Raw genomic sequence first — 19,830 nt, 5'->3', positions numbered from 1 at the left:
CTCTCCGTCTTCACTTGCTCGCAAAACATACCGGTCGACATGCACGAAGCTGTCAGCCAGTCCACAATGCCATGTTTCTGCCAGTGCTACGATTGACCTCGCTATCACAAGGGCAGGCCGTCTCCAACGTGCAACCGAGTCATGTTTTGACTTCTTGAAAGTCACCAGTCCTACCCGCTGGGGCTTTCTCAGCAGCCATCATCATGCCTGTCTTCAGTAGTATCTTGTTCGCGCATTGTAAAGGCACTGGTAAATGAGATGTTATAGACGAAGTGAAGTATGTCAGTTTCCATTCTTTTCGCAGCAGCGAAAGATCCTGGGTTTCACGGACAATTCGACTACCACCTGCTTTTCCATTCACTCTCGCGGACAATTCAAAAACTTCCTCTTTTTATCGTATCTCTGTTACGCAATTTACCTCTTCTCCCTACTCTCAAACCTCCCTTGACACCGCTCATCGCCGTCTCTGGCACGACTCCGTCATGCCATCTCTCAAACAGCTTATCTGCTCCATCGAGCTAGGCAGCACACACACCAAAGTCGTTGAACATGGAAAAGACTACGGCGATGGCCATGTCACCAGCTATATCGCCGTGCCCAGCGAAGAAGTAAACTTCAGCATCCATCTCACCTCTCATGGTTACATTGCGCCTGGCCTTGCCATGTTTGTTTACATGGATGGCCAGTATCAGTGCAATCGCAACAGACGTGGTCTCCAAGTTCCTGCCAAGGGTGTCAGGGATGAGCAGGTCGAAGTTGACTTGCGCGTCAGGCAGAAGGAGTCCAAGCAGGCGGATGGCAGCTTCTTGGGAAGAGACTGGACGTTTCACGGTCTGAACCTGGTGTCTGCTGACAAGGTTGACGAGACCGACGACGTCTTTCTAGACAACTTGGGCACTATCGAGGTCATCGTCTTGCGTTGCAAGGATGCTCCTCTACCACCACCTAGCGCGCCTGTAACCAGAGAGAGTTCGTCTCGTCCTGCCAGCAAGCCGGCGTCCAAGCACTCCACAGCTCAACAGGAAAAGAAGGAATCATCCAAACCTTCTTCATCCGACCACAAACACAAGACATCGTCAGCAAAGGCTAAACAACCTCCCAACATGCCCTCCAAACCCGCGACGACCAAAGAAAGCTCCGCGGGCGACATGATGGGTAACCTCTTCGACGGCGCCTCAGACGAACCAGACCATGCCGGTATCAACCCCAAATCCTACTGGAACGACTGGAACAAACGCCCTACAATCCCCTCTTCACGTCCCACCCGCAACCTCTACCTTGCCCCCGAAGAGCCCCTCCCTCTAGTCCCCAAGCAAGTCGCTCGCTCCAAACATGTCGAACACCAAGTCAAGACCGGCAAAGGAGCACAGTACCTGCATTTATGTGCACGTCCCGAATATCTGGACAGCATGAAGCAACCCTACGCGGTATTTACCTTCAAATACCGTAGCAAGAGGTTCATTGAGAAGAAATTCAAGATTGAAATCAAGGAAGAGGGTAAGGCTCTCAAGGCAAAGTTGGCAGACATGTCAAAGGATGAGTTGGCTGAGGAGTTGTTCAGATTGCGCGTAAGTCACATCGCTGCTCAGTGGAAAGAGCAGTTTATTGACAAAATACAGATGACCAAAGAGAGCAGCAGCTTCAAGCACAGCAAGGAAAAGACACCCAGTGCTGCAAAGGAAGCCCAAGTCGAAGTGCCTGCCACCAGCAAAACACCCTCAGTCACAAAATCCAAGACCTCAAAGACAACCACCGCTCCGATTCCATGGGACACTGTTCCCACTCCAACCTGGGAAGAGCCTGCCACTCAAGACACCAAGCCCGCCTCGAACACTCCCTCAAAGGTCGCTGCCAAGGTTGCCTCGAAGACAGCTTCTCAGAAAGAAAAGCAAGCACCAGGTGCCTATCCAGCATCTGCCTCTAGTCGTCACACTGCCAGTAACGCTACTGCTGCTGCTGCCGCTTCCAGCCACCCTACAACTGTAAAGAGTGGCTCCAAGTCTGGATCCAAGAAATCGAACAGGGAAGATGCTGCCGCCGGTGCAGAAGATCCTGCTGCCGCTACCGGTGACTGGAACCAGACGCAACCGAATAACGCTGCTTGGGAAACTGCTCCTGCAGCAGCAGGCGGTTGGGATGGAGGAGCAGGAGGAGGAGTTGCTCCTGGTAGCTGGTAAATTTCTTCCTTTTTTTCCCCTTCCCATTGAGAATGACAAGCGTGAGATTTTCAAGAATGAGGATGGAGGTCAAACGACGAGGGATCCAGGGGATAAAAAGAAATGGAAATGAACTTTAGCTGACGCTGTGCTCGATCAAAAGGGGTCTTCTACGTATCACGTTCGTAATCATCGGTTTCGCTGTCGCTGTTGCGATCTTAGTGTTTGCATACTTCTGGATCAAAAGCTACTTGCTCAAAGCCATGGCTTTCTTCTTGGTTTTCAAAGCATGGGTCCTTGCTCCTTTTGCTCGGATCAACGAAATCTGGCTCAGTATCACAGATCTAGGATGGACAATTGCTCCTTTTGCTTGGGCATGGTCTCACATCAAGGGAGGTCTGCTCTGGGTCCAGGAACGGGTTCAGAATGTCAAGATTGGCAGACCGAAATTCCTGGAAACAGAGATGTGGAGCATGGAGTGGCTCAAGAGACCTGAGTGGTTGTCGTGGCCTGCATGGAGATTGGGTGTTCCAGAGATTGTGAAGGATGGCTTCGAGGTCTTTGTGCCTGATGCTGTGCAGGTGGAACAAGTGCTCGAGGAACTTTGAGAGTCGCTCTCTCTCGTCTCGTCTCGGAAAGAGTCTCCTCGAGATAAGGAGGAGCGATGAGGATGTCTTGTTCGTAATGTCGTAATGTGTACGCAGCATATCTCTGCTGCTTTCCTTCCAATGTCCTCCTCATTTGTTATGCCACAAAAAGTTCCTCGGCGAATCCCAATGGTCCGCATTCTCGTATCTGTTTTCAAACACATTAGCAGGCACTCCTTCTGTGCAACGTCAGCAGCGACAAAACCCACATATAAGTCATCGAACTCCTCAAACTCGGCTGCAGCATGTCAGGATAGAACCTGAACAACCACATCACACTCGCCCAACTCAAACTCGCAAATACCGGCCAGGCATGTCTTCTCACTGCCTCTCTGCTTTGGTCTGACAAGCCTATGATGCCCATACCTCCTCTGCCTCCATATTTGCCGCCCAGCAGTGTATTGTCACCTCTAGGTTGCACTGCTAAGCTCGCAGCAGCCAACACCACTCGTGCAGCCACGTAAATCACAATCTGCTGATTGACACTGCTTTTGCTGCGGCCAAAGACGTAGTATCCACCCACTGCACCCGCAACAAAGGAATCACTGCTCATCTCTTTTCCAGCAGGTCTGACACTCTTTTGCACCAGCATAAGAAGCTTGTAGAGGAATGCAAAAGTGGCCAGGTTGCGCGCATGTTGCTTGGTGGCTTTGAGCACCGAAGACAGTTTTGTGGAAAGGGGACCAGAGCGGAATAGAAGGATCATTACGAGGGCGTGTGGGAAGCGGACTTTTGTGCCGTAGACGGCGCCATTGCGGAGGGCTTTTAGGAGGGAGAGAGGGGGTTGGTAGTGGGGGTTTTGCAGGATGCGGGTTGCTGTTGCCTGTGGGAGGTGTGGTCAGCAGGGGAGATGGAAGAGGATCAAATGAGGTTGAGCAGACTTGGAGGGCTGAGATGTCCATCTTGAGTGATGTCTAGACGGTGTGTCGTGTGAGGGTGTCGTAGTGGTGCTGTGTAGCGGTATGTTGTGTTCTTCACTGTCGCCGAGATCCAGGAAGCAAGAGTCCAAGTTTGTAGAAGGAAGTTGCAGTAGTTCAGAGCAAGTAGCAGCAGCTGATGTTGTCCTTCAAGCACTCATGTGTCCCTCTGGCATCTGAATGGCGCCCAGCCGAGGGACGCTTGCCCGGCTCTCAAAAACATTCCAATAGCCTCGGTACATGTCTACCCCAGATTGCTTGGTCGATGACGTCGAGGCATCTCGCATGTGATTGTTGCTTAGCAAAACTTTAATGTCTTTGAACATCTTCTCCTTCAACATCATGCAGTATTGAAATTGAACTGCTAATATGCTGTTCCCTAATCTTAAAGAATCGAGGATTCGAGTCTTGTTGCTCTTTGGATGGATCATCGCGGCCCATCCGCCATAACATCAACTTTCAAATCAGCCAATTCTGCTAATCTGACAATCCGTTGACTTCTTAGTTTCGCACGTAAATCACCATTGTTATCCCTTACTACGACCACTGCTACAACGCGTCATGACATCTACCGAGCACTCATACAAACACCCTAGCTTTGCATGGAGTCGCCAGTCTTCTGAAACTCATCATGTCTTTCTGTCGTATCTTAATCTCTACCGGAAGAGGGCAGAGAGCAAGGTGTAAGTTTACATCTCGTCTGCTTTTCTTACGAAGGTCTACAGAATAGTTGCTATGAAAAGGCATCGTAATTGTTGAGATGAAGATATATCCAAGGAGAGCTGGGAACTCGTCGTCTCTCAGTGGATGCTTCCTGTTCATAGAGGAACTGTGCATTTCTACAGCTGTTCAAGTAACATGAACTTTGCACATGGTGAGTCGGAGACGTGGCAATGCTAATTATTCTTATGCGGCTTTTGCTCGTCTTTACATACAGGTTGTCCTTGAGGTCAATTCCCCCGCGCCTAAACATCAACACTGAAGCGATCATTCTGCATTGTCGCCATCTTGAACATCGCTGCTCTCGTCGTCGAATATGTCATCGTCAACGTCGCTGTCGTCGAACTCCTCGCCATCCTCAGGCATCTCGTCGTCTGTTGTATCTTCGTTCTCAACGATATCTGCCATCTCCTCATCTTTCTTGTCTTCTGTGTCTTCATCTGTCAGTCTACCGCGACTGTACGCAAACAAGTTCTGTTTGGTCATCTGTCTCATTACGTTTTGCCTGACGGGCACTTTTGGCTATTCCGAGCGGTCCTGCTAGTTACCTCACGGTCTATACGAAGACAATCTGACCTTGCCTATCTGAACAGTGGGAGGACATCGGATGATATCCAGTCATACAAGATTTTCACGTACTCGACTTCCAGTGGTTTCCTGTCCTCGCGTACGACGATCACATTTCCAGTATCGTGTGGTCGGCTATAGAAGCCAAAGTTTTGCTCACTAATGTCGCAAGGGATAGACAATAGTCTTGAGGTGGAATTTCTTCTGTGGAGACCAGAGTGGCTAGGGTCTTCTGCATGAGATTCTGGTCTGTCCTGTAACACTGTGCCAGTGTGTTGAGTGAGGAAAGCTGCGTTATGATGACCGCGAGCCAGATTCCAGGAGCGATCGTCAATCGTGCCCCTGAGATCGTAGCTCTTGATTGCCACAGCTTCAAATTGTGGTGCGTTGAGCCTTTTCACAGCCACATCGCAGTTGATACGCACACCAACGACGTCACTGAACGCACTCAAGGTTCTGCTGAAGAATGACGTCCCCATATCCACAGGTTTCCCCTTAGGAATCTTTGCGTACACGATGACAGGTCCCTTCCAGGAAGTATCCCCAGTCAGAGTCTTGATACATTTATTCACCATGTCTTCTGTGTCATGTACCGATGCGTTGTCTTCGCGCTCCGGAGCGACGATGTGGATGTATCGACAGAGCGAGTTATGAACCGAGGAGGAAATGAAACGGATGTCGTGCGTGTTGAATTTGCAAGGACAGGTAGACGAACAACCATTGACCATCAGGCTGCTTCCGCGGAAAGGAGTAGCACCATTCCATTGCGGCCGTGTGCAAGTGAATAAAAGCTTTGTGAACTCAGGCTCTGTACTATCGACCGGGAAGTACATTACCCACGCTTCGTCGAACCTGAGAAGGCCAGAACGGCGCGCAAATTTCTTACAGACCAGCTTGTGAATTGGCTCATCTTCCATTTGATGGGTGCGACCGCAGTAGTGGATGTCGTTGCAACCAGTACAGGGTCTACCCGGGCGAGCACAAACAGCGCACACATCGTCCGTGCTGGGTTCCATACTGGAAAGAAAGACTGGAGGCTGTCTGACGCCGAGACGAGAGACTGGAGATCTTGAGAAGTAAGGATGGAGACCAGAGTCGTGTAGCTTCGTCGTTTGTTGGACAGTCTGTTTGACTGGTCAGTCACTTGCAGTGATACTCTCAGCGGATGGACCACTTACGCATGCTCCGATGGCTTGAAGATAGAGTTGAGTTCAAGTGTGCTGCATTCGAGGACCGCGAGGTCAGGAAGCGCAGCGTTCGATATCGATTGTGATAAGAATTGCGGTTGAAATACTCTGCTGTTGCACTGATCGTACTGATGGAGTCAAGTAATGGTTGAGATGGATGGAGAAAGAAGAGAGGGGGAGGCGAGGCTTCGATCAGTCAGAGGCAAGAGACGCAGGAGCGAGCGAACGAGAGTTTTGGAAAGCGCGACGGTGGGAGCGACTGCGGCTCAGACAGTGAGGATATTCGAGATGGCAGGCGACAGACTTCGCAGCTTTCAACATCTGTTCCTGTCGACACGAGTATCGCAAGTGAGCAGATATCAAAACAAAAACTTGACAAACAAAAGATTGTTAAACAGGGTATCAAAATAGATAGCAACACCTTTTCTTACTCCTCTCCAATGCACACCAGCCAATCTTCTCCCTTTTCCTCCTCATGCCTCACCAAACCTCTCCATCATCGTCATCTCAGTTGTTGGTATTAAACCTATCACTCATTAGCCTCTCTTTTCCCCTCTGCTCTCCCTTCTCATGCAACTTACTTGTAATCACACTTGGGACACCTATAGAAGACAGTACTTCCCTCATCCGCACCTCTCAACTGCACATCTCTGTATCTCATCTCAGGGTTGGCACACTGAGGACATGCGGTGGTTGTCATAGCCCAAGTCTCCCTGTCCTCGGCAGACAAAACCTGGATCTCAGAGCGTGCATCACGCAAGCGCGAAGGGAATGCTGTAGCGGCCGATTCGGTAGTGGTGGATGTCGGCCAGATATCTGTTCGTGAGGCGAAAGAGAGGCGGTTAGAAATGCTGAAGATGGTTTATAAAACGTACAAAAGTCTGCTTTCGAAGGGAATATACTACTGGTAATTTGGAACTTGTAAGAAGTGAAATTTATGGGCTCATCTGGCTCTTTCTTGTCTTTGATACTGAACAGATGGAAGGAAAAAATATCAAAAACTCACTCTTGTTTCTCTTGCCGCACACATCACAATCAATGTTTGCTTGAGAAGCAGGGCATCGCTCCAGCAGACCACCGCAGTCGTTACAGAAAAGAAGGGCTCCGACCAAAGACATTTTAATGTATATTCGAATTGTCGAGATAAATTGATGGCTATCAGAAGAGGTCGCCGTCGAGTGAAGAGTTATGGAAGGGAAAAAAATCTTGGTATGGGGTTGCATAAGACATGCATAATCACGTGCTGCATAAAATCTATATATCATCTTCGACTCATGGAATGGTAAGCGTGAGATTTGCGGAAAAGCATTTCGATAGAATAATGATCGCTTTTGTCTTCAAAGTAATAATTACTAAGTATGAAATGTTCGTTCCAAAGCCATCACAATGTCGTGTGCTTTTTGATGCAACCCATCTTACCCAAGATAAACGCCGTTCCGATGCAATACGCAAATAACATCGACAAGGAGGAAGCACAAAATCTTCTACCATGCCCAACTACCCCTTCTAGCTCCAGTGCCCCAGTTACCTCCAAGCCCCGTACCTGAAGAACCGGTCTTGACCATGTCCTTCTCTTGGCGTGCCCATTCCCGGATATACTTCTTGAGTGCTGTCCATCTCGCACACCCACCCTCCTCAAGTAATTGATCCGAACCATCGTCTCTGCCTTCGAAATCCTCGCCCAGTCGAATGTAGCCACGAGGCATTTTCTTGGCGATCTCGTCGTCATGTCGAAGGTCGGAGATGGGGATGTGGCTGATCTTGCACAACTCTTCGTCGTAGGCCCGAGCGATAGTTGGGTAACCCAAAGAGAGGTAGTTGTATACCTGAGTGATGAAAGAGTCAGGGAATTCGCGCTCCATCATTTCGTCGAGATCTTGGTCTTCGCTCAAGATGATGTCAATCCTGTTGAAGTCCATATTCTCCGGTGGTGTTTGAGGCAAGATCATTGGGGGTGGTTGGCTGAAGGGGCCCTCAAACGGATTTGGACGTTCAACAGCCGGTGTCATCAGACCAGTTTGGGTGCCTGCTGTTGGAGGAGCAAGACCATTATCGCCAGACTTTTGATCATCCACGCAGAAACCTCCCCAAAGTCCACCACCATTCTGCGAAGTTGTGCTCTTCTGGCTGTATATGGTGTTTTGACTCTTCTGCACGCTCTTTTGATGCTGGGAAGGATCTCCCGATTCCTTTTTGCCGCCCCAAAGACCTTCCGGTGACACTTCTATTTGGGACTGTTCAGTGAGGTAGCACATTTGACTACGCAACTGGTTGGACCCTTGAGTGACGTCGAAACGTGCAGCATCTGGTGATGCGGAACGAGGGAACTTCAAATCGGCACCAAGCATAGGCGGACGTGCTCTATCACGCATTGCTCGTGCCTCATTATCAGGCATCCTAGAGCCAGCGAAATCATGACCTCCGGGGTTCCACCATGGCGAGGGCTTCACAGACGACTTTCTTCTCGTTGTACCAGCAGCCAAACGCTCTTGCTCCATTTCCTCGAAGTGCTGATGCATCTCGCGAACCTCATATGTCCCATGAGTCGAGCCGCGACCGTGTGGTGTACGGATCATATAATCGTCCTCATCGTGGCCCTCCCAAGTCGCTGGGCGGTCGTCCATTTCCTCGTCTTCATCTTCGCTCTCACCATTCATGAAATGCGCGACGGGCTCGTGGATATCCGAGTTGGGGAAAGCCGCAAGTGCTTGTTCCTGGAGTTTCGCTTGAGTCTTCCTGCCTTCAAGCTCGAGAAGGTAGCGACTGAACGTCTCGTCAACGCTCTCACGAATTCTCGTAGCGTGCTTGTATGCAGGATTGCTGATTGGCTCCATGGCGGCTCCGAGCGAGAAGTCGTTGGACGAAGGACTGGTGGAAAGACTAGGTGGGGCACTAGGCTCACTTTCAGAGCTCTCGATGGTCTCGAGCTCAGGCATACGGAACGAATGACTGCGAGCCGAGTCGGATCGATCTTTTCGGCGTGCAAAGGGCATGATAAAGCGGGGATATTCGGTCGGTGGAGTGGTCTCCTCGCGGTTGGCGATAGTGATCTGCTGACCTAAGTTGTTGTATGCGACTCTGGTCTCCTCTCCAGGCGACATGTCGGTCCGGTGGTTTGAATTCCAAGAAGGCTTCTCGTCCGAGTTCTTTCGAGTCCGACTTGATGTGTCGATCAGCTGGGGAGCGAATTTACGTTTTGGCTTTTGCACAGGGGCGTCTTGAGGCTGTGATGAAGGAGATACTGCCTCGTTCGGAGGCGACTTTGTCTGAGGAGATTTTGTGGCAGGAGAATTTGTTGCAGGGGAGTTCGTTTGAGGGGACCTTGACTTTCCGCGGTTGCTGTTAGACGTCATCTCTATGGGCTGTGGCAGAAAGCGTGATTTGGGCTTCTCTGCCGGCGGATCTGACTGTCGGTTGCTCTTTGTACTTGTCTCAACAGGCTCAGGAGCGAATCTTCTGGCGGGTTGTTGTGGTGATTGATCTTTGTCTTTGCTGCTCTTCACACTGGTCTCGACAGGTTCGGGCGCGAACCTTCTGGCAGGCTGTTGAGACTGTTGTGTTTCCCGAGAACTCTTTTTACTTGTCTCGACGGGCGTTGGTCTGAAGCGTCTCGGCGGGGATTGAGTGGCAGCTTGACCATTGGTGTTGGTGTCTTTGCTGCTTCGTACCGTGGTCTCGGCGGGTTGGACATTAAACCTTCGGGGAGCAACATTCTCGTCTGATTGTGCAGCTTGACGATTTGACTTGGAAGATGTCTCGACCGGAGTCGGATCGAAGCGGTGACGTGGCTGGTCGGAGGACATGACTGAATGTGTGATTGGGTTATGCTTGGTTGAAGCGGGCACGGTATCTGGTGAGAGGTACTACCTCATAACCTTGATCTAAGGATGTAGAAGCAGCTGAAGAATCGCGTTGCAAGCTTGTTCGAGTGGTGCTGAGAGTATGGGTGACGGTAGAGGCTTCAAGCAAGAAGTGAAGGGAGCAATGCTCGCACGACTGGAGTTGCAGTCAACGAGTGCTACGGACCATGTTAGTGGGATGGTCTGGGTGAGACGGCTGGGCAACACGGCGTACTCTAGCTGTAAGATGCGGGCTGTTGAACGTGTCCGGAGCGTCGGCAGAGTGCGTCGTGGCTTGCGTGGAGATGGATGAGTAGGCGGGGGACCGACGGTGAATTATGCTGAGTAACCAAGAATAAAGACGTCTAATCGCGGGAGGGTCGTCTATGTCGTGAAAGTGAAGGGGAAACAATGGGAATGCTTGACCGCTGGATGGGGATGCAGACAGACGACGTCGTCGGGTGAATCGTATGGATGACCACAGAGCAGGAGATCGGCGGATGGAGAGACCAAGAACGGGGATATCGGCGCTGCTGCTCCCAAAAGCAACCAAACTGTCTGACTTGTCCAAGACCTGGTCGAAAAGAAAGCAATTCCCACAACAGGGCAACAAGGATAGGAATAGCAGACAGGAGAACAGAAATTTGTACAACGGTACCTTGGTCACCGCTTGTACCCATCGCCCACTCCCCAATATTAACACTGCTCGATCCCCATCGCTGTCCCGTCGCCGCCCGAACTAACAACTGCTTTCGTCAAAGGCGTCGCGGCGTTCTTTAGCCTAAGCATGCCAAGTCCAGCTCCAGCGCCCACATCTCCAGGATCCTCGCATGCCTGGACCACTTGCGCCTTGCAAGCAAACATCCGAACGACAACTCCATCTCTTCTTCTGATACTTGTTGGATAGAAGCACCACGTCTTCACGATAATCTCAACAGTGTCACCGTCTCTCCCCTGAATCTGTATATCTTATCTTATACCTTGTCTCAATTCGTGCAACAAGCTTCCCCAAAAAAATGCTTCTTGCCGCTATTGGTTTTCAACTTTTACTCCACAATCTCAGCAAGAAAGCCCCAACGGTCGCGGTACAGCTGCATCGTGAAGAATTCTAGCCCCCAAGGTGCCCCTGTGCAAGCTGCTGCTGAGCTGAAGATCACGGCTTCTCGATCCCGAACATGTCTGAGTTGGGCATGTGTGCAATGCGTTGACAAGATCAATATAGATAAGCATTGCGCCTCATCACAAGTCAAGGCCTGGTTGAGCTTTGGTATTGCATGTCTTTCAGGCGCACTTTCAATCTTGTGGGGGTGGCTTTTGCGGAAGTTGACTGTCAACCTTCGTGCATGTCTGATGTGAGAGAGTAAACCATGTGATGACACGGAAATTGTGAGGAGACATCATCTGCTGTATGGCCGTTTCGATCGAGGTGCATACATTATAGTCGTTTTACATTTTGATTTTGTGTTTACAGACATTCAACATGTAGCCTGTTTGTTATGCATCTGTATTTTGTTTCATGCCAATTCGGAAACAAGACGACTTTTTTACCTGCTCAGGGCAATGTCGTCAATTCTCAAAATCATCTTGACCGTCTCAGCGGCCAACTCAATGGCGCTGGTGCTGACAAGAAGGGGCTGCATGACACCCTCACCACCTTCTCCAGCATTGCCACCAACTTCACCACCCATGACACCGACACCTCCACGCTTGATGCTGACACCAACATTCGTCTCGCCGTTTGCGTGTCGTGATCTGAGTTCTGTGACAACCTTGATGGAGTTGAGACCGGCGTTTTCCGCCAGAGTGATGGGAACGACTTCGAGGGCCTCGGCAAAGGCCTTGAAGCAGATGTTGTCCGGGTAAGAGGAGGTGAGGGCGAGTCTGGAGAGCGAGTGCGAGACAGCCATTTCCGGCGAACCACCACCAGGGAGGAGAGCCTTCTTCTTTACCAGACAGCGCAACACACACTGTGCGTCGTGCAAACTTCTCTCGGCCTCGTCGAGAATGAGAGGGTTGGCACCTCTGCAGATGATGCTGACAGTCTTGGGGGCGAAGGGACCTGTTGTCTTGATACCAGTGACTCTGGTGATGCGCGAGCCGAGCGATGAAACCTCCTCGATCAAGTCTGCGCTGGCGAGCTTGTCCTCTGAGAAGGAATCGATGTCTGCAATGGGCTTGCAACCAGTGCTCTAAGAATGAGGTTAGTATGTTTTGAGCTTAGCACAAGTTACAAAGAAAGAAGCGTACCTTGCAAATGAACTCAACCTCATCTCTCTCAATGTCCTTGACACACATGATGCCGAGCTTGGCCAGGAAATGCAGAGACAGGTCGTTGACGGCATCTCTGAGAATAGATTTTTGAATGAAGAGCACGTTGCACTTTGCCTTCTTGATCTTCTTGACCATGTTGAGCAGGTATGTTCTCTCCTCTTTCAAGATCTTGTCCATCTGTCTGTAGTCGTTGACAACGATTTGGTTCTCCATGTCGGGTTTCGGCGGGCTCAGTTGGAACTGGATAAGGGCGATTCTGGCCTTCTCGATTCTGGTAGGACCACCACCGCTCTTGACAACTTGCTGGTTAAGGACCAGACCATCCACCATCTCACTGTCGTCAATAACGCCGCCGGGCTTCTTGAGAATGCGAATGTTCTTCAGGTCGACATTGTCGGCGGTCTTAGGGTCGATAATCTTAAGGACTGAGTCAACAGCCATAGGAGCGAGCTTTGGTTCTTGTGCGACAATCTTGGAGGAGAGCGAGGTGGAGGCGGCCTTGAGGAGAGTCTGTCTGTCGGAGAGGTTGATGGGGATAGAGATGGAGGTGAGGACTTCGACGGCATGCTTTGCGGCGCGTTGGAAGGAGTCGGAGATGACGGTAGGGTGGAGACCCTTCTGAAGGAGGCGCTCAGAGGCACCGAGGAGAGAGCCAGCAATAACGACGACTGATGTAGTTCCATCACCAGCCTCGATATCCTGGGCGTTTGCAAGGTCGACGAGCATCTTTGCGGCAGGGTGCATGACGGACATGTCGCGCAACATGGTGTTGCCATCGTTGGTCTGGTCCAGGGTATCAGTGCTTGTTCGAGAGGTATAGCAGCGGTGCTCGAGGTTGTCTTACGATGATGGTTTCGCCCTTGCCGGTTTGGATCTGTTGTCGTGTCAGCAGATTGCGCAGATACGGAACGAGTACATTGTGCTTACCATCTTGTCCATACCTCTAGGACCAAGCGACTGTTGAAGCTATGTCAATTCGGGTCCAGTATGATTGCATCGGCGGCTAGCTTACGGTACGAATGGCATCGGAGACGGCTGAACAGAGTTAGTGATAGATCTCAGATGGGTTGAGTAACGTAGCATACCTCTGGCAGCAACAATGTTGGCAGTGCGCACAGCCTGGGGCTTCTCCTTGTCCTGTTCATGATCAGTATTGATAGGAGAGATGCAGTGTTTGGGGACAGTTCACACCTTGAAGGCGGCGTTGCCGGCGTTGGGGGCTGCGGCTTGGGTGGACATGATCTCTGCTGCGTATTCGAGGAATATGCGACGAGCAAGAGATGGCTTGAGCAAGAAACAAGCAACGGGATACAGGTATTGAGCTGTACTGATGTCGCCGATGATATTAATTTTCGAGCCTCCAGAGCGCAGCGTCGGCGTCGGGAGAGAGGTCCGAGCGCCTTCCTTCAGCAGCTCCCGTCGCTCTCGCTGTCTCCGTCATGTTGCGGCGACCCGGCGAGAGCTTCATCCGACACTCATCGCTGTTCCTTGACCACAACACTCACATCACATCCATCATCTCTCTGGTCGCCCTCCATCTCCCGCTTCTCTGGACGATTAATCTGGAATCTGCAAATCCAAGTCTGTCCGCCTCACGATTTATCACCTCACTCCCGCGTCACACATAAACCACCGCCGCCATGCCCAGCGCCACGGGTCAGAACTGGGAGAAGTATCAGAAGAAGTTCGCCGACGACGAGCCCGAGGAGAAGAAGATCACTCCCTTGTCCGATGAGGATATTCAAGTCCTGAAGACATACGGTGCCGCTCCCTATGCCGCCGCCCTCAAGAAGCTCGAGAAGGAGATCAAGGACCGCCAGACAAGCGTCAACGAGAAGATTGGTGTCAAGGTACAACTACATCCTACTCTGAATCGATTGTAGAAAGCCATACTCATATCTTCGCAGGAGTCGGACACAGGTCTTGCCCCTCCGCATCTTTGGGATATCGCCGCCGATAGACAACGCATGAGTGAGGAGCAGCCACTTCAAGTCGCCCGCTGCACAAAGATCATTGCCGATGAGAACGAGGAGAAGAGCAAATATGTCATCAACGTCAAGCAAATAGCAAAGTTTGTCGTCAACCTTGGCGAGCGCGTCTCTCCCACCGATATCGAGGAGGGCATGAGAGTAGGGTGAGTTGATTTACTATCCGCTGGGCTTGGATTGCCTACTGACATTGTTTTTCTAGTGTCGATCGCAACAAGTACCAGATTATGCTCCCCTTGCCGCCAAAGATTGACCCCTCGGTCACCATGATGACAGTCGAAGACAAGCCCGACGTTACTTACGGCGATGTTGGTGGTTGCAAGGAGCAGATTGAGAAGCTGCGTGAAGTCGTCGAAATGCCCCTTCTGTCGCCCGAACGCTTCGTCCACCTCGGTATCGACCCTCCCAAGGGTGCTCTTCTCTACGGTCCTCCCGGAACTGGTAAAACTCTCTGCGCCAGAGCTGTCGCCAACAGAACAGATGCCACCTTCATCCGTGTCATTGGTTCCGAGTTGGTGCAAAAGTACGTTGGTGAGGGTGCTCGTATGGTACGTGAACTTTTCGAGATGGCACGTACAAAGAAGGCCTGCATCATCTTCTTCGACGAAATCGATGCCGTTGGTGGTGCCCGTTTCGATGACGGCGCTGGTGGTGACAACGAAGTCCAACGTACTATGCTTGAGCTCATCACTCAACTCGACGGTTTCGACGCTCGTGGAAACATCAAGGTCATGTTCGCTACCAACCGTCCCTCCACTCTCGACCCAGCTCTTATGCGTCCCGGACGTATCGATCGTAAGATTGAGTTCTCCTTGCCCGACATGGAGGGTCGTGCCAACATTCTGCGCATCCACGCCAAGAGTATGAGTGTCGAGCGGGACATCAGATGGGAGCTCATCTCTCGTCTGTGCCCAAACTCGACTGGTGCTGAGCTGCGATCAGTCGCGACTGAGGCTGGTATGTTCGCCATCCGCGCCCGCAGAAAGGTTGCTACCGAGAAGGACTTCCTCAGCGCTGTTGAGAAGGTTATTCGTGGTGGTCTCAAGTTCAACTCAACTGCCGCCTACGCGCAATACAACTAGAGCGAGAAGGAGCTTTCAGTCCTCTCGTTCATCACGACCTCATCATACTCACGCACCATCCCACATCTTGTCATGGTTGTAATTTTATCTATTCAGGGACCACTTTACAGGAGATTCCATCCAGCCCGGCGCATCTGACAGGGCTCTTTATGCATTGGCTGACACGAAGGCGTTTCGGGATGAAGAAGAAGCAGGGTGTAGTAGAATAACCTTGACACCAAATGCAATTGTTCAAAAACATTGAAAGTTATTCATTAATCAGCACGGCATAGTGAACCACAAAAGAGGTAACAGTATTGAGAGATCGAAAACGAGCTCACAAGCCTTAGATAGTCAAATCCTAGGAAAGGAAGTAGCGACTGCCGTCCCTTGGCCGGAATCTTGAGAAGCACTGTTCAATACTGTCGAGTATATCCTACTTCCTGCACCTTCTCTCCTCCCACCTATCCTTGACCGCCTCATCGAGGGGCGCCCTACCGAGGAGCAAATCACGGCTCTCACACCCATCGCTTAGAGCGGTCTCACGACAACGACACTGGATGAAGCTCCTCTTCGCTCTCTTCGCCGCATCGGCTGTACTGGCTCAATACAGCACTGATGTACCTCCCTGTTTGGTCATCGACCCCTCTCTCTGGATTCTATCAGCTCTGCTAACGCTATTCACAGTCGGCGTGCCTGGCGCCTTATCCCAATACGTACTCATCAACAACTTGCGTATCAAACTGGACATCTGCAATCTCCGCCTGCATAGATGGTGCCTGCAGTGTTTCAGTCTCTTCGACCAACGCGAACACTCGCACGAGCATGTTCTTCACCCCTAGTCACGATACCGCATGTCAGCAAAGCTCTGGACTAGGAGACACTCAGCCTCCGTCCACGCTTCAACTACGACCTGGCATTTGTCAAACCAACCTTTACCAATTCCACTCGTTCTTGGTCTCCACCGGTCAGAATGGTACTCAGCAAGACTGCTCACTGGGACTGTTCGAAGAAAGTCAATGTGCTGGTGGCACGCGAGAGGTCCCACTTGACCTTAGCATTATCTCGACTGGACTGTGCTGGTTCGTTGGTGGTCGAAGCGTGATGCTCTCATGTGGTGAAGGAGGAACTTTGTCCGACAACCAAGGTAAATGACTTGCAAAACTATACTTCGGATCCATATGCTGACTGAATTATCAGCCGCACACAGTTACCTATCTTCTCTGTGCGGTATTAGTGGCTACACAGCAACATCCACTCGACTACAGTCTTCCACAAGCCTCATCGCAGCAGATACAAATACCCTCGCTACCGCACTCTCTCCCAAATCACTCTCGTCAAACCTCACAGCTGGCATGATCAGTGATCCCCCTACTTCTGCAAACACAACATCATTCGCAACCACCAGTATTGCTGTCATCATTCCTAGTGTCGTCTCAATCAGTGGTAACAGTGTTGAAAGAAAGGCAGTCAAAAGAGACGGAGCTGCTCAGTGGGCCTTGGTCGTCGTCGTGTTTGCTAGAAGTCTTATGTATTGAAGACCGACCTTTGGCTATTGTAATTATCGAATCATTCTAGCAAGGCACAGAGATGTTTATATAGTGGTCGAGAGAGTGGAACAAGGACACGAGCTGGACTCGTGAGTGAGGAATGGCATTTTAGATATTGGATAGAATCAGTTTATATATTGAGTATAGTTAACCGACATGATTGAGATCTTGGAGCAGCAGAAGAGATCAAGAATATGAACAGCCATACGAATACTACCACCGTGACCGTATGTGCAATAAAACCACTACGACCGGTCTCGTTCTTGATCTCTTCTCTTTTTGGCCCAGAGATAAGAAGCAGATATTGTCCTGGAGTTGGCATCTACGACCACCATGACGCTGTGAGTACACATGAGTCTAGTCACTACAGAAAGTCAGAATGTGCCATTTATGTGGTATCTACCAGAAGAAGAAAACGACGAAAAATTCTCCCTCGTCATGAGAATGCCATTGCTGTGTATTCACCCTCATCTGCATCACTTTTTCAGCCTTAGGCTGCTGCACAAGAAAGAAAAAGATTGTCAAAATCAATCTTCATATCATCGAAAACATGCCTACCTCATAGCTACTCGATCTTTCCCACAATTCGCCGCCAAAACCGATGGATATTGGCAGCCATGAGATGTTAGCTTTTGCACTCTATCAACCCCACTGGCCTGTCATTCACAGCAATTGAGAGTTCGTCAAATCTACTCGACGAAGACAACATCATTGGCACAGAACCTTGTGCCGTTCATCTCGTACGCTGTGCTCCAGAGTTACAGCTTCAGCAAAGGACACTACACGATACCCTTTCCACGCATATTTAATACTGTATCTCCCACAAGCATAGCTTGGGAATCTTGACTGTGCGCGCTAGAGGTTGAAGCAACAAGGACTGTGCATCATCTACATGGACTTTGATAGTTTGGCATGTCGGCTAGCAGGAGGAAAATCCAGGAGAAGTGATAGGACGCGTATAAAACAGAGGCTGGAAACGAGAGAAAGCGGCATGTGGTCATGGCTTGTATTTGTCGATTGTGTTCATCGTGCAAAGGCAATGATGAGAAGGAATTGCAAGGCAGGGTATACTGAGGGAAATCACCTTGACTGTGTTCCATGAACATCCTTAATGTAAGACAACATTACACACGTTCATAGCTCACAGCCATACTGTATACAGACTCGAATCGTATCCGACGGTTAACGTCAGAGTCTCCTCCCAATGGTGTTTAATCAACGAACAATGCTTATCAAGGTCATTAGAAGCAGTGTCCAATTCTCAGACTCGGTTCTACAGATGTGGTTCCAGTCTGTATCTTGTAGACGAGTAGGATTAGATGTAAGAATTACGCTCCATTTTACGAGTATTTACCTTCTGGGTAGCTTGGTGTCTTTGCAGCAGATCAAGATATCGTACATTCAATCTGATCTTGCAACAGTACGATACTTGGCCTTCCAACCTTTTTCCACTTGCAGACCCGTCATCTCTTCGGAGTAGGCCTTGTGATGTTGGAGTTGGTGCATCAGAAATTCTTGGTTTGGTGTAAGAGGGTGTGGAGACACATGCCAGGGGTACCTTTCGGCTCTCTGCATGCGGATGTTGGTTTGTGAGACAGTGACAGTCATACGCAAGGTACGGATCTACGAACTCCTGCTGCTTACCGGTGGACTCACCTTTCGCTCAGGAGCTCAGCTTCAACGGAAACCTTGTGACCGGGGCTCTGTGATGTTCACTGTACACTGAACATGCATGATCCCTATTTTCAAAAAGCTGAAGGTGTACTTCTGCTGATTTTGACATTGCAAGGCAGGGCAGCGCATGATGTGATTATTGTTCTTCTTCAGCCCTGCAAGGCAGCACAGCCGCAAAGAAGTTGCAGGAGAGGCTGAAGGTGGCTACCAGCTGATCCATGCAGGAACCTGTGGAGGTGACATTCACCGCTCATCACCATCCATATTGCCGAGTCTTGTTTTGGTAAGCACGAGCAATGTTCCCAGACCGATGGATCCTTGTGTTTGGTGACACCACTCGTCTGCTGCGAACCGGGATCCCACTGTAGCACTGATACGAAGGAACCAGATGTGAGTCAACAGAGACACCGAAGGGCCCCGATGAGCATGTGAAGACCTTGGAAGCTCATGGTCGGATGATCGGTGTATACAACTGGAGGTACGCGTCTTATCTCCACGTACAGAAATCCTCCGACACGCACGCGGGGAAGTGCTGTCAGGCATCCATGTTTCGGAGCAAAATGGCATGCATAAACTCCGCTCGCGCGTGCGCTGCTCATCAGCGGGCAGTGCGGACGCAGCGGAAACAAGAAACTCAAAAGGTCATGTGCTGTACTTTGTCCTGGACTCGCCGGGTCTCGGGACCGATCTGAGCAGGAATCAAAGCAGATGTTTGATGTTCGGGCTGCCTGCCAATAATCAGAGGACAGATGCACACACCTCGAATGCAAGGGACGCTGAGGAGCAAGCAAAACTGATTCAGTGGAAGGAAAGATGCTGGCCAGGCAACCTGAAAGACCGTACCGCTGGTCGACGAAATTTGGTGTTGGTGCTTTTCTTCGATACCAGCTTTTCTTTTCTGCCCACCTTCCATCCATGCTGCTGCCCAAAGAAAAGCACAAGCTCTTGGCGGTTTCACACCAGACCATTGTAAAGAACCAAAATGATCCACAAGCCAAGATCGAAAATCTAGATACGAGATGCGCGTACAGAGATACGGCGCGGATCCGAAGCATCAACTCGCCAAGTCTGCTCTCGGAACCTCTGGGTGCCGACGACAACCTTTTGGCGGCGAGTCGGGACCGAGTCGTTTAACGATGCAGAGACAAGGACTCGGAGCAAGCACCGTATGGAGCAATAGGTCGCGAGCGAAAGGGAAAGCATCAACGCACAAACATCTTTCTCTCGCTTGACAACCACCCGTCAAAAATTAC

General features: G+C 50.5%; 8 protein-coding genes across 8 annotated transcripts; 3 read left to right on the top strand and 5 right to left on the bottom strand.

Annotated features, from left to right (window-relative positions):
* Positions 1-482: 482 nt before the first annotated feature.
* On the top strand, positions 483-2,764 carry M436DRAFT_84526 (uncharacterized protein; the record flags this gene model as incomplete). The annotated part of the gene is made up of 3 exons (XM_013569254.1): positions 483-1,568; positions 1,620-2,173; positions 2,320-2,764. 3 exons carry the CDS (start codon positions 483-485, stop codon positions 2,762-2,764), a joined length of 2,085 nt encoding a protein of 694 aa, XP_013424708.1.
* Positions 2,765-2,893: 129 nt separating this feature from the next.
* M436DRAFT_75267 (peroxisomal membrane protein 4) lies at positions 2,894-3,705 on the bottom strand (the record flags this gene model as incomplete). Its single annotated transcript, XM_013569253.1, has 3 exons — positions 2,894-2,951; positions 3,013-3,626; positions 3,685-3,705. The coding sequence occupies 3 exons, from the start codon at positions 3,703-3,705 to the stop codon at positions 2,894-2,896; spliced, it is 693 nt and encodes a 230-aa protein (XP_013424707.1).
* Positions 3,706-4,707: 1,002 nt separating this feature from the next.
* Positions 4,708-6,023, bottom strand: M436DRAFT_84524 (uncharacterized protein; the record flags this gene model as incomplete). The annotated part of the gene is made up of 2 exons (XM_013569252.1): positions 4,708-4,897; positions 5,080-6,023. 2 exons carry the CDS (start codon positions 6,021-6,023, stop codon positions 4,708-4,710), a joined length of 1,134 nt encoding a protein of 377 aa, XP_013424706.1.
* A 678-nt stretch (positions 6,024-6,701) lies between these two features.
* M436DRAFT_75266 (uncharacterized protein) lies at positions 6,702-7,312 on the bottom strand (the record flags this gene model as incomplete). Its single annotated transcript, XM_013569251.1, has 3 exons — positions 6,702-6,720; positions 6,776-7,010; positions 7,201-7,312. The coding sequence occupies 3 exons, from the start codon at positions 7,310-7,312 to the stop codon at positions 6,702-6,704; spliced, it is 366 nt and encodes a 121-aa protein (XP_013424705.1).
* Positions 7,313-7,678: 366 nt separating this feature from the next.
* On the bottom strand, positions 7,679-9,997 carry M436DRAFT_53917 (uncharacterized protein; the record flags this gene model as incomplete). Its single annotated transcript, XM_013569163.1, has 1 exon — positions 7,679-9,997. The coding sequence occupies one exon, from the start codon at positions 9,995-9,997 to the stop codon at positions 7,679-7,681; it is 2,319 nt and encodes a 772-aa protein (XP_013424617.1).
* A 1,580-nt stretch (positions 9,998-11,577) lies between these two features.
* Positions 11,578-13,543, bottom strand: M436DRAFT_53675 (t-complex protein 1 subunit delta; the record flags this gene model as incomplete). Its single annotated transcript, XM_013569121.1, has 7 exons — positions 11,578-12,222; positions 12,281-13,087; positions 13,149-13,178; positions 13,232-13,261; positions 13,317-13,339; positions 13,390-13,441; positions 13,496-13,543. 7 exons carry the CDS (start codon positions 13,541-13,543, stop codon positions 11,578-11,580), a joined length of 1,635 nt encoding a protein of 544 aa, XP_013424575.1.
* A 401-nt stretch (positions 13,544-13,944) lies between these two features.
* Positions 13,945-15,374, top strand: M436DRAFT_53819 (26S proteasome subunit P45; the record flags this gene model as incomplete). The annotated part of the gene is made up of 3 exons (XM_013569152.1): positions 13,945-14,154; positions 14,212-14,438; positions 14,495-15,374. 3 exons carry the CDS (start codon positions 13,945-13,947, stop codon positions 15,372-15,374), a joined length of 1,317 nt encoding a protein of 438 aa, XP_013424606.1.
* A 539-nt stretch (positions 15,375-15,913) lies between these two features.
* Positions 15,914-16,891, top strand: M436DRAFT_75261 (uncharacterized protein; the record flags this gene model as incomplete). Its single annotated transcript, XM_013569250.1, has 3 exons — positions 15,914-15,973; positions 16,041-16,500; positions 16,554-16,891. 3 exons carry the CDS (start codon positions 15,914-15,916, stop codon positions 16,889-16,891), a joined length of 858 nt encoding a protein of 285 aa, XP_013424704.1.
* Positions 16,892-19,830: the final 2,939 nt, after the last annotated feature.

The sequence above is a fragment of the Aureobasidium namibiae genome (assembly GCF_000721765.1).
Source record: "Aureobasidium namibiae CBS 147.97 unplaced genomic scaffold scaffold_16, whole genome shotgun sequence".
NCBI lineage: Eukaryota > Fungi > Ascomycota > Dothideomycetes > Dothideales > Saccotheciaceae > Aureobasidium > Aureobasidium namibiae.
Note: the sequence above shows the minus strand (reverse complement) of the source record. Positions and strands in the feature narration are given on the sequence as shown.